Consider the following 12205-nt stretch of genomic DNA (forward strand, 5'->3'; position numbering starts at 1 on the left):
TGTGGACCATGGATAAACGTTTCTTTAATCAAAAAAAGTGCTGCTTAATGAGAATTTTTTTAATTTGTTGTTCGTGTAGGCCATCATTTTCTATGTGTCCCTTTGTCCTTTTTATTTGTGAAGGTGGATTCAAACATAGTAGAAAACACATTGACAATCATGATTGACAAGTTGACAATCATGTATTAATTTGTCAAAAAGCAGGTGGAGCGCTCCATTGGTGCGGAACATTTTTACAAAATTAATGAAAAGAATGTATCCCTGCTGCTTTCCAGTGTTGGGATCAAACTTAAAAGTCATTGAAGAGGTCTGAGGCAGTCAAAGGGATAATTAATAAAAACTTTATTTCATCAGGGCAATGGACTCATAAAAACATGCAGACATGTTTCAGCCAGGCCTTCATCAGAACAGGTACAAATGGCCTCCAAGCTACTTCCTTTAAAGATTTACAACCAGTCACATCATGATATACAGTATTATATATAATTGACTAAATTTACAACCACCTCAGACGACTATGACAACTACAGGAAAAGATAGAGGTCCATTTGACCAATTAGATTATGATATTGCAGAGCTTTCAATGTGTTCATCCAAAAATACTCTCTTTGTAATCTGTCTCCACCTCTAGTTGAGCTTGGTATGTGATCAACTCCTGATGTTTTAACTCTTTAAAAATATCAGGTATCTATCACATAGCCACCTCTCTGAGGGCAGCAGTAAAATAATACATTAATGTTAAAAAATTATTTTCATATAGCAACAAATACTTCAATATGTCTACAGTCATTTCTGTTACTGCTGCTTTTTACCCTCACATAAAAGGACTCCACAATCCTGACCTTTTCCCCTCATTTCCTCTGCCACACAGGGATGGAGGTCTGTCTTGGGGCCACACCACTGGGACAGATTTTGTATGGAGAACTTGTTTTGTTACACTCAAGCTTTAGTTTCAGACAGACAAAACAGAACTCAATGTGACAGCGAGGGCAGGTGATGTTTTTGCAGTATTGTGAACTGTGTTCCACACTCAGGCCACATGTAGGACAGGCTCGCACTGACGGGCAGTCAGTGACCCCCTCCACAGCAGGCAGACTGACGGTTTTACACGTCTGCAGAAGTTGAAGGTCCTTGTTGATGCAGCCGTCATTTTCGCAGTGGTCAGATCTGGGGCCTGGACCTTTCCACTCCCTCTGACACTGCCAGCAGAAATAGTATATCTTCTTCTGATCGGCTGTACAGATGGTGCAGTGCACACACAGGTTGGAGAGATCTGTCCTCTCCACATGTGTTCTGCACTTTGGGCACTGGTGAGGATAAAGACAAGACACAGAATACTTTTAAAACAGTGCACTTGAATTGAAAATTTAATTCTGAAATACTCCACAACAGGACGACTCACTGGCTTAATTTCACAGAATTCTGCAGCAGCCAGACGGGCAATAGTCTCTTCAAAGTACTCCATTTCCTTAACAGTCAAAGCCGCCATTTTGCAAACCTCCTGGTACGACAACAGTTTATTGCACAGTTTATTGGTACCTTCCACCAATGCAGGGCATCTAAATAAATATTTACCCTTCAAAAAAAAAAAGAAAACAGGTTCTGGATCACACAAACAATTGATGAACAAAGACAGAGAATTTGTATTCTGCAATTGGAAATGTGACCCCTGGAGTGCCTGGAGTATATCATAATAATAAAGGAGTAGTAGTAATAGTTGCAGTTAATCACTTTGGGCTAGTTCTGCAGAGTATTTATAAGTCTTAATACCGTAAGTCATAAATGAACACAAACATGATCTTTAATTACTGCTCCTGTTTTCACAGTGTAACACAAGCAAGATTATTATTTGTGAGATTACTTAAATTATAACTGACATTAAAAAATGTTTTCAGACATATACGTACCTCCTTCAGCTGGTTGAGACACCAAACTGTCAGATAATCAGGACCGACAGCGTGACCGCAGGACATCTCTGCTCTGAGACCATCGCTGTCTTCTGAGACTAAGAGGACACAACAATACCTTTATCACTTTGAGTTTTTTGTGAAGGAATATGGGTATTTTCTGAAACAAATGAAAGGCTACTGTCTGTTTTGGTTTGACTTCATTGAACAGAGTTAGATAAGAAATTCATCTTACATGTTGGATCCAAGTCGTCCCTGTTGACAAACTTCAGGGTGGTATCTAGTGGGTCATATTTCTTCTCCACCTGTTCCATTTTTTAATCACTTCAAAGGAAGAGCGTCTGAAACTAAATAAGATTTGATGAACACTCCATCTTTAAATCTGAAAACCTTTAAACGTGCAAATTCTAAGGTAGGTTCTGGGGTTTGGTGGAGAAAAATGCTAAGTGAAGAGTAAGGTATGCTTTATATAATAATATGTTCATGTATCATGTTCAGAAAAGTTTTTAAAAATATTTAGAAGGGGGTTTGCATGCCTTTATTTAGAGATTGGACAGTGGGTAGAGACAGAAATCGGGGAGATAGAGAGTGGGGAATGACATGTGGGATGGAGCCACAGGCCGAATTTGAACCTGGGCCACTCGCCCGGAGGACCAGAGCCTCAGTGCACGCACCAGCTGGTTCCCAAAGTGTGGGTCCAGGGGCCGTGAGATGCCTTCCAAAAATGTTAAGGCCGTTGTATTCTTTTGTGTTAACAGTGTTTGTATATGAAAACGTGTGGAAATGCTCTACACCCAGAGGCCTCTGTCTCAACCACCTCTAGGGAGAGTGGGGGTCCCCAGTCTCTGGTATCCTTACTTTTGGGGGTCAAGACCTGAAAAGTTGGGGAACCCCTGCACTAGGCTATCGGGGCCCTCTCCAGAAAAGTTTTTTTTTACAAGCTCAAAACTTATCAGAAGGGCTGGAGACAAACATTACATTTGGCAAGCATCATGTGAACATGTTTTATTGGTCGTGTGACTGAGCTGATATAATAATGTGGTTCTGCTACTCAGGGAGTTTTCCACTCCTGTCAAGCCAGCCGCTCCTCTCTTTTACATGGTGAAATGAGCCGCCCCTAAATTTGAAGGGGCTGGTGGGATGGTGGGGATGGTGGATTTCTCAAAAAGTACAAAGTAAAAGTACTCCATAGTACCTGTGCATGTAGTCTAAGAAGTATTAAGTCCAACCATATCAGAATCATTGTGTACTTATGGAAGAATTTTTTTTTTACAAGACACCAAAGTCAGAAAATAAGACTCATTATAGTGATTTATAAGGAACTTTGACAGTGGATTTCTCAAGAAGTACACAGTAAAAACACCTTATTTTGAAAAACGGAAGTTACCGCAGACTCGCAGAATTAGCATTTACCATAAAGATCAGAATACGTGGGCACTTCAAATTTAGGGGCGGCTCACTTTGGCGGCTGGTTTGACCTCAGTGGAAACTCCCTGCGTAACAGAACCGCATTATTATATCAGCTCAGTCACGCGGCCAATAAAACATGTTCACTTTTCAGGTCTTGGCCCCCAAAAGTAAGGATACCAGAGACTGGGGACCCCCACTCTCCCTAGAGGTGGTTGAGACTGAGGCCTCTGGGTGTAGAGCATTTCCACAAGCAAGCACACATTTTCATATACAAACACTGTTAACACAAAAGAACAACACAAACAGCCTTTACATTTTTGGAAGGCCCCTGGACCCACACTTTGGGAACCAGCTGGTGCGTGCACTGAGGCTCTGGTCCTCTGGGCGAGTGGCCCAGGCTCAAATCCGGCCTGTTGCTCCATCCCACATGTCATTCCCCACTCTCTCTCTCTCTCTCTGTCTCCCCGATTTCTGTCTCTACCCACTGTCCAATCTCTAAATAAAGGCATGCAAACCCTCTTCTAAACATTTTTTTTTTTTTAACTTTTCTGAACATAATACATTAACTTTTTTTTGTAAACTAAAGAAAATCTATTTTTAGGCCACAACAGAATATTGATAGGCTATTAAATGTACCGATATTTAACTGTAAAAAGTTGTCAAATCTGTGAACTGTAATTTTTTGCTTGTAAATAACAATGAAAAAACAGCTCCCTCAGCTTTTAAAACAACATATTAAGAGTAGATTCATAAAAGGAAGTAGGTTATCTTACCTTGGTAGAAAGAACACGTGTCTGTTTTTGTTTTTAAACTTTCCCTTTAAGGTTTAGCCAAACCGGAAGAAATGCCGCCCCACCTTTTAAAAACTACACAGCTCTGGACATTGATTTTACTCGGATAAGTTTAAAGAGCCTTTGTTTTATGGATCATTGTAGCTGGGGTTGTGTGGTTTATTTATTTTTTTACCTCCTCTGTCTATCCTTTCGTCTCCTCCTTCTTCCTCCTCGCTGATATCGAAAGTGAAAGAAGACAACAGGACGTAACTGTCGTGTGTTTTACCCTCCCGTTTTACTCACTTACGACAAAAGCCATGGGTTGTAATTAACGCATGTGTATCACTTTATGGTAAGTTTATTGTTGTTTTACTCCGGCTAACTTTGTCGTTTTAAAAAATCTATTTCAAAGTCTCTGATTTGGATAATGAGAGGCTGCGTCCGTTTCCATAACACCCAAACACAGAACTCACTGGCTGCATTCATTTACTACTTACTAATGACACTTAGTGCACATTTCGTCCTCTTACAATATCATTGGTCTGTAAACTGACACCATAACATTTTAGGCATTATGTTTCTTTATATGATCTTTAAGTGCAAAATAAAATTGCTCCGTGGAAACATGTACTAAAGTACAATGCAAATGCTTAGTAGGCTATTTCAGGTATGCTTCCTCTTCTTTATAGCCTTTTATCCTTTCATGCAACTTGTATTTGATTATATTTAACCCTTACTTAACCAGGTAATTAACCCACTGAGAAGCAGATCTCTTTCACAGGGCAGCAGCACAACGTCATAAACAAACTTTACAGAAACACTTCAAAGACAACACATTAAGAACAAACTAGAACTAAAACTAAAATTTTACTGAGTTGAATTCATGAGTCAGTTGTTGCACTTTTTGAACATTATTTATAAAGTAGATTTGAAGCAAATTATAACTTTTTGTAGGCCTTTACCTTGAGTCTGTAACGATCTAAAACATCAACAAAGAATGTTTAATATGAATGTTTACAGAGCTTGTACGACTATCTGCATCTCAAACGTAGCTTTTAATTGCAATGTAAATATAGCCTAGTCAATTTAACTGTTAAATGTAATAAAGTAGAAGAGGCAAAACTTTTCATTTTATACTCAGATACAAAGATCAAGTCAGTGTACTTTACTTTCCAAAAGTGATTCAGGGGAAGGATTCTGCATTTACTTTTTTTTTTAATAATCTTGAACGGTCTTTAGAATGTTTTAGGTGCATGTGTAATGAACAATAAAAAAGATAAACTCAGGTTAATGCAAGAGGACTGCACTCTCTGTCAACTCAATTGAAATCTGTGATACCCTCCTCCTCAATGCTTGGGCGAGAGTTCAATCTGAACAAAAAGGTTGAGAGAATAAAGACTCATTTTAGAGATTATTTCTAAAGACGAACAAAGCTGCAAAAATCTTGATTGACGTCTTGTGCTTCTACAAGAGTTTTGTATTTTCTGTAATGAATAACCTGCCTGTAAAGTCTTGATATTCTGCTTGATCTAATGTGTATCTACAGGCAAATCTTTAGTGATCCAAAGATGTCAACATTTAAAGCATTTCACTATGAATCCTAACTTAGTGAAAGAGTTCAGAAGGAAACTCCGCAGCTCAAACATCGCAGGTAAATAACATGAAGTTCAGCATACCCACGTCGCTCTAAATGGGATAACTACGTGCTTGATGTCACTATTTTTGTTTTTTTTAGATTACCATGGTCTGAAGAGTCCGGGTCTGACCTGCTACTTAAACAGCGTCCTCCAGGTGCTCTTCATGACTGAAGACTTCCGGGAGGCTGTGAAACAGTGTGTAACCTCAGCTTCCTGTTGTCCTTATCGTTTTATATTGGACTGATTCTTATTTTAGGAAGTACGTTTGTTAACTTTCATCTCTGAGAGTCCTATGAGAAGATCGATACCACATGTCTGGATCTTGATTATTAGGATGGAGCGAGCAGCTCGTTAGTTTTGCATAACGTCTGGAAATGAAAGTAAAATGCTCATTCTAAAGGTTAAAAACACTCAAGCTGAAGTTAAAATGAACATGTTTGCGGTGTTACAGGGATTTTATTTATTTATAAGATAGGGACAATGCACATTAATGAACATAAACATGTAAATATGCCAGATTATAGCCATAGACTAATTTCCATATAGTCCCTTAGGCAGGTTGGTGGTAAACAGGTAAACAAAGTTACATAAAACCACAATGACAAGAAAAACCAATACAAGTAATGACAAAACAACAACATGTACTTTACATTAGTTAAGAGAGACACATATAAAGAGTGGCTGTTTGATTTATTCAGAACAAACCAGTATAAAGTGACCATCAGAGTAAAAAGTGCTTAGGGTGCTGCTAAGGAAGGTAAAGTGTCGCAGTATCAAAGTGTCACAGTGCTGGAGCCCTAGAGCCTGTAACTTTAAAGTGCTGCTGTGATTGCACTGAGTTTGCATACACAGATCAGATTATGAAACACCATTGAATCCTTTATATTCTTGTATTATTATGCAGAAGAATGAATGAGTTGGTGAGCTCTAGATGTAATAACTTGGATTTATATAACGCCTTTCAAGAAACCCAAGGACGCTCAGATGTGCTATTACAAGGCTTTATGCTGAGCTAGGCCAAACAGCTGACAGGTCATGCCACATGTTTAGAATTTTTACTAAATTAAGCGCTTTACCTTTAAGACAGATGTGTAATAATGTAGTCTTTGGAAATAATTGAATAATGCAGATCACATGAACAAGGCATCGTTGTACCTCTCACTGTGTAACAGATGCTGCAGTGACGATTCAACAACTATAGACTCACATCTGGCCGATCTGTTTTCTGACTTGGAGAAACAAAATGCCAAAACCCACAACATAATAAAAAAACTTGGCATCACGAATGGTAAGTCTGGACTTCAGACATGACATGGCTCACTTCTGACTTACAGAGGCTGACATTCTTTTAATATCTGACGTTATGTTTTTTTTTTCCATTCACTCAGTGTACGAGCAACGAGATGCTGCTGAGTATTTTGAGAAGATCCTTTGTCTGAGCAGCCCAGAGACATCTAAGGTAGAAACTAGTCAAAGATTTTCTCATATCAATTTGATTTAATACTGATGCATCTCAGTATAAGAATCTCCTTTAAGTTCTCTTTAAACTGGATTATGCAAAAAAGATTTTGGTAAAGTTTGATGTTTTTTGTGTGTTTGAAATGTTCCTTTAACTAGACTCACATGATCACTTCACACAGGACTTATTGATCCTCTGATGTGCTTTTTATCCAGTCATTCAAGGGGGCGCTGGATCACAGGACCAAATGCCTCAAGTGCAAACACATAAGTGATACCAGCAGCGCTTTTTGGATTCTGCCTCTTACCGTGGAAGAATCCTGTCGTCAGATCTACAGCGTGGTACTCTGCTCAACTCAAACACAAAAGGTTTTTTTTTTCTTCTCAAAATATGCAAATATACTTTTTGTTTTTGTGTTTGTAGGAAAAGGGATTGGAGGACTTCTTCAAGGGAGAAAAGTTCTGTGGGGACAACCAGATTTACTGCACCCACTGCAATAAAAAGCAAAATGCAGAATTTGTGAGTGTTGAAATGATCCCTTTTAAAGTTCCTCTAAAACTCTTACATAATTTCTCACAAGTCTATTTCGTAACATAGTGTATATCAGAGGCTGCTGTAAATTTGAACTACGTGACTTTGTAGTGTCTTGTGATATATTATTTGTCTTTCAAAAAAGAAATATTTCTCAAGCGAACACATTAAAAACGCTCACACTTCCATTAAAGCTCCTGGGAGGATTTTTTTTTGCGGGTTATGAAAAAGACAGTAGTGAGCACTGACGTCTCCTTTTGACCTACGGAAGCAAACAACGAGACCATCAGAGAAAAGATTAATTATCTCTATAACGTTATTTGTAATGTCCAAAATCACCAGTGGGTAGGTGTCTGTTGAAATGATGAACAGCATGCTACCGAAATCGTCTTTTAAAGAGGACATATTATCCCCCTTTTCCATCTTTTCAAACAGTACCCCTGTGGTCTAAATGAAACATCTGTGCTGTGCTTTGTTCAAAATATAACATGAATCAAGCACCAGAGGAGGTTTGTGACCCTGTATAAACCAGCTCTCTCAGAACGCTCTGTTTTGGTGTGTGTGTCTCTTTAAATGCAATGAGCCCCCCCCCTTGAGTTTTCCCCGTAGACATCAATCCTTTGTAGAGAGGCGGACCTGTGCAAAAGTTTTGTTCTAGGCTGGGGGTGGAGTCCATGGGTGGAGATAACAGCGGAGGGGAGGGTATATTTTTTTTACCAGAATCCCACTGTGACATCACAAACTGAGAAAACTTGAAACGGAGGATTGTCTCTGTGTTGTAAGACTTATGCAGACCACAAACAAAGGACTGAATATGATTTATTTCATATTTTGTGGGTCAGTAGACACTCAGGTTACCCAAATATGTCTTCAAAAACACTTTAAAAGTGGATTTTTCATAATATGTCCCCTTTAAAATAATTACATTTTCCATGGTTAAGATTTCTGATGAGGAAACACTGAAGTGTTCAAAGAATACAAGGTGAGATTCTTTTTGGTCCAGACTGTAAACACTACTTACACATGTACAGGACAAAATCAGCAAAGAGACAAGAGGGGTCGCCAAAATCAGCACAACCTGAAAGTTCCTGCCAGGAGCTTCAAGCTGTTAAAAATCAAGACTTATAAGATGCCATAGTGTTGTTAGATCCATTTAACTAATTTTCTCTTCATTCTGATCCTCTAAAGTGTATTTTCCAGGCACACTCATATATTTCTGGAGTACAATGTATGAAGTCTTGTGTCTTCATCATGTTGTATAGGGCTGTGAGATCGCACGGCATCCACAGATCCTGACCCTCCTGCTGAAGAGATTCAGCTTTGACTACAAACGCAGGTGTCACGTCAAGCTTCACTGCGAAATGGAAATCCCCAAAGCTTTACACATGAAGGTATGTTCTTGTTTTACTTGTACGGAATCTTTTCATTTCTTAAATGTGTCGACTGTAACGTCACCTCCCTCTCTGCAGCATTGCAAATACGACCTCTACGCTCTAGTGGACCACTTTTGTGATCTCACAGGAGGTCATTACACGGCGCAAATCAAATCCTTTGAAACTCAGGGGTGGTATCGCTTCAATGACGACATCGTTAGGGGGGTAAGGAAGCTTGTTTTTTAATGCAGTATAATTTTACAAATCCTCTCACAGTGTAGAGTACTGAGAGCGCTGACTGATGTATTTCCAATATCTCAGGTCAGAAATCCTCTATTTAGGGGCAGAGACGAGTGTTTGAGGTCTGGTACAGCTTACCTCCTCATGTACAGGAAGGGTAAGTTTGCTAAGCATTATCATGTTACGATGGTCTTAAAATAAATCCGTATAGCGTCAGTCTTTGCTTCATGTGTCATTCCTGCGTTGCTCTTTTAACATCATGTCCGGCCTCCTGAGATCTCTCCCTCCCGGTGATGCGTTTACTTGAGTAAAGGGTAATGGGATTTTTTTGGTAATAATCACATTTCTTTTCCTCTCTTCAAAGTGAGAAAACATCCTGAAAAATCTGATGAGGGCCACCTGACAGCTTGCGGTGCAAAACAACTGGAGGATGTTCACCATGCAGAGGAAAACTTCAAGCCCTTAAACGGTGATTTGTTAAACCAGAGCCATGACGGTGTGGGTTTGACTAAACAGACAAAGTTTTCAAGGGGCTTGGAAAGTAAGCTTAATCATGGGCTGGCAAGTTTGAGGCCCCACAAAAAGATGATTCAAGAAGATGAAGGACAAAAAAGAATTGAGCCAAACAGCAAGCAACTTGAGAGGAAATCAACTGATCACTTCCAGTGTTTGAACACTAGAGGGAGCCCAACAGCACACCATGCAAACTGTATGTTAGAAACCAAAAACACAAAGGTGACAAGGACTGACCGGGAAACACAGAAACTCACTCATTCAAGAACTGAAATAACAACGAAGGGGAATGAACGAAGCCTTTCCATTAATAGACTTGAAACTGCAGAAGGTAAAGTCGACAACAGTGTCAGAGCGGCAGCCATAGAAACTGGGACAAAGGTAGAAAACAGTCCAGGAAATGCTGCAAAAAGCAGAGACGAAGTCATAAGAGAGCCATGGAGGTGAAGAAACATTAAAGATATCTTAACTCTTAAATCATGACTGCATTTCAGTTGGAATAACTTCTGTTTCTGTTATAATTTTAATTTTGTTGTGTAATTTTTTATACAATGACAATAAAGTGCATATCTATCTTTGATTATGTATTTAAAAAAAATACTGAAATAAAAAGTTGTCTTCCATTTTCTTTTTTTGTACGACTCATGTAAAACTAATTATTTTGGGAATGTTGTGCTGTTATCGATACAATATAGACGATTGCTGATCAAATGTTCTACAAAAAAAACAGTTTCTTGCAGAAAAGACAGGAAGGCTGTTCAAAAATCTATACAAGAAGAATTGTATAGGCCCAACATTCCCCTTAGGATGTTTAATGAGCTCTTCATTTGTTGACAGGTAACCCATGTTTTTTTGTTTGTCCTTGTGTGTGAATTCCATTGACAAATCATTTTTCACATTAAATACAAACGACCTGTTCAACAGGGCCCGTCATTTAAAAAAGTGTATCATTGCAAAACAATATTTTAAACTATTTGCAACACTAAAAAGCAACTCATTTATTTCTGATCAAGGAGAACTGGTGTCTGTCCAAATATAGGCTACATTATTTCCAAGCTTTAGTGCCAAAGGAGAAATATTGGCCTCCAGAGAATTTGGGCAAACATGTTTTTATGTTGACAGTGACCACGTCCCCACACACACACAAACACACACACACACACACACACACACACACGCACACCAACCAAATGATTGCCGCATGGTTATGAGACTAATTGATTTGAGACTGTGTGGCGCTCTCTCTCTCTCTCTCTCTCTCTCTCTCTCTCTCTCTCTCTCACACACACACACACACACACACACACACACACACACACACACACACACACACACACACACACACACACACACCATGCCCATAGTGCTGACAGAAGGCTAGTGCGCCTGTGCGGACCGAAGACTGAAAGCAGATGCTGCCTTCACGGCTAAGGGAATAATCTGAATTAAGTGAAACAAACATAAATGACATAAATCAGTGCATTTTTAATGGCGTTTTGTATAATGGGAAAATTGTAAGTTATTTTCAGGTTAATTGTTCAACAGAATAATCTATAGGGCTAATGAACGGACTCTTATATTTGGACAACAGCCCTTTTATAAACCTGCCTTAAATAGGGTACTTATTCATGACGAATGTATAATACCAAGTATGTGACATTGATTAGGCTATATTAGGACTATAGGCCTCTCTTATGGGGTCATTTTAGTTACTCTGCGTCCTAAAACAAAATAGGAAAACAGCAACAAACGGGTCTCTCACAGCAGATAAATCATGCCTCTAGCTAACCTACTTATTTATCATTAGAGACATTTCAGTTCCGTGCCGTGCCAGTGACAAACCTATAGGCCTGTGGATAGAAGCCTGAATTATTTACATGATGAAATACAACGTTGCTTTTCATGCCATGGCCAAATTTTCTGCCATAAAAAAAAAAAAAAAATGCTTGTTTCCCCTTTATAACGTTTTCATAATAACAAAGCAGGCATGTAGTTGTGTCTTCCATTATGGTAAAAAAAATAATAGCCAATTAAGAATAATTCGCCATTCTTCTTTTAATTGTCTATTATAACCTGTGTAGAAAAGATAGGCAGCCTTAAAATAAAAGCCTGTCACCACAGCGTTTCAATAAAAGGCTTTTCTTTATGATATATTTGGTAAACAAACCACAATAAGACAATAAGACACTAGTTTTTAGGTTTCTCCTTTTTTTTTTTTTTTTTTTTTGAATGGGCGTTTGGTAGGCTGGAGCTGCCGCTTGGTACCTGAACGCAGCAGACAGCGATGTAAAGGGGAGGTGAGGGAGATAGAGAGAGAGAGAGAGAGAAGGAGCTGGAGGAGAGGAGAAACATGGAGAATATC

General features: G+C 39.0%; 2 protein-coding genes across 4 annotated transcripts; one reads left to right on the plus strand and one right to left on the minus strand.

The window, feature by feature from the left end:
- Nucleotides 1-325: 325 nt before the first annotated feature.
- LOC110001811 (E3 ubiquitin-protein ligase DDB_G0292642-like) lies at nucleotides 326-4230 on the minus strand. 2 transcript variants are annotated; one of them, XM_065950779.1, is made up of 5 exons: nucleotides 4091-4230; nucleotides 2143-2254; nucleotides 1908-2005; nucleotides 1403-1501; nucleotides 326-1307 (listed from the first exon to the last, which is right to left on the minus strand). In XM_065950779.1, the coding sequence occupies exons 2-5, from the start codon at nucleotides 2219-2221 to the stop codon at nucleotides 852-854; spliced, it is 732 nt and encodes a 243-aa protein (XP_065806851.1). In that variant the 5' UTR covers nucleotides 2222-2254; nucleotides 4091-4230; the 3' UTR covers nucleotides 326-851. The 2 variants fall into 2 exon arrangements, with proteins under 2 accessions (XP_065806851.1, XP_065806850.1); XM_065950778.1 differs by having other exon boundaries at nucleotides 1403-1576.
- Nucleotides 4231-4286: 56 nt separating this feature from the next.
- On the plus strand, nucleotides 4287-10423 carry LOC110001810 (ubiquitin carboxyl-terminal hydrolase 50). 2 transcript variants are annotated; one of them, XM_020657334.3, is made up of 11 exons: nucleotides 4287-4442; nucleotides 5637-5741; nucleotides 5826-5922; nucleotides 6900-7015; nucleotides 7116-7186; nucleotides 7402-7527; nucleotides 7610-7705; nucleotides 8980-9108; nucleotides 9187-9315; nucleotides 9412-9487; nucleotides 9695-10423. In XM_020657334.3, exons 2-11 carry the CDS (start codon nucleotides 5684-5686, stop codon nucleotides 10288-10290), a joined length of 1494 nt encoding a protein of 497 aa, XP_020512990.2. In that variant the 5' UTR covers nucleotides 4287-4442; nucleotides 5637-5683; the 3' UTR covers nucleotides 10291-10423. The 2 variants fall into 2 exon arrangements, with proteins under 2 accessions (XP_020512990.2, XP_065806848.1); XM_065950776.1 differs by having other exon boundaries at nucleotides 4306-4442; nucleotides 5700-5741.
- Nucleotides 10424-12205: the final 1782 nt, after the last annotated feature.

This window comes from Labrus bergylta, chromosome 22 (assembly GCF_963930695.1).
Source record: "Labrus bergylta chromosome 22, fLabBer1.1, whole genome shotgun sequence".
NCBI lineage: Eukaryota > Metazoa > Chordata > Actinopteri > Labriformes > Labridae > Labrus > Labrus bergylta.

Coding starts and splice junctions, on each gene's coding strand:
- LOC110001811 (XM_065950778.1), bottom strand. CDS start 2,221: ATGGAACAGGTGGAGAAGAAATATGACCCACTAGATACCACCCTGAAG. Junction 2,006..2,142: donor GGACGACTTGGATCCAACAT/GTAAGATGAATT, acceptor GTGTCCTCTTAG/TCTCAGAAGACAGCGATGGT. Junction 1,308..1,402: donor AATTCTGTGAAATTAAGCCA/GTGAGTCGTCCT, acceptor TATCCTCACCAG/TGCCCAAAGTGCAGAACACA.
- LOC110001810 (XM_020657334.3), top strand. CDS start 5,684: ATGAATCCTAACTTAGTGAAAGAGTTCAGAAGGAAACTCCGCAGCTCA. Junction 7,187..7,401: donor GCAGCCCAGAGACATCTAAG/GTAGAAACTAGT, acceptor CTTTTTATCCAG/TCATTCAAGGGGGCGCTGGA. Junction 9,109..9,186: donor CCAAAGCTTTACACATGAAG/GTATGTTCTTGT, acceptor CCCTCTCTGCAG/CATTGCAAATACGACCTCTA.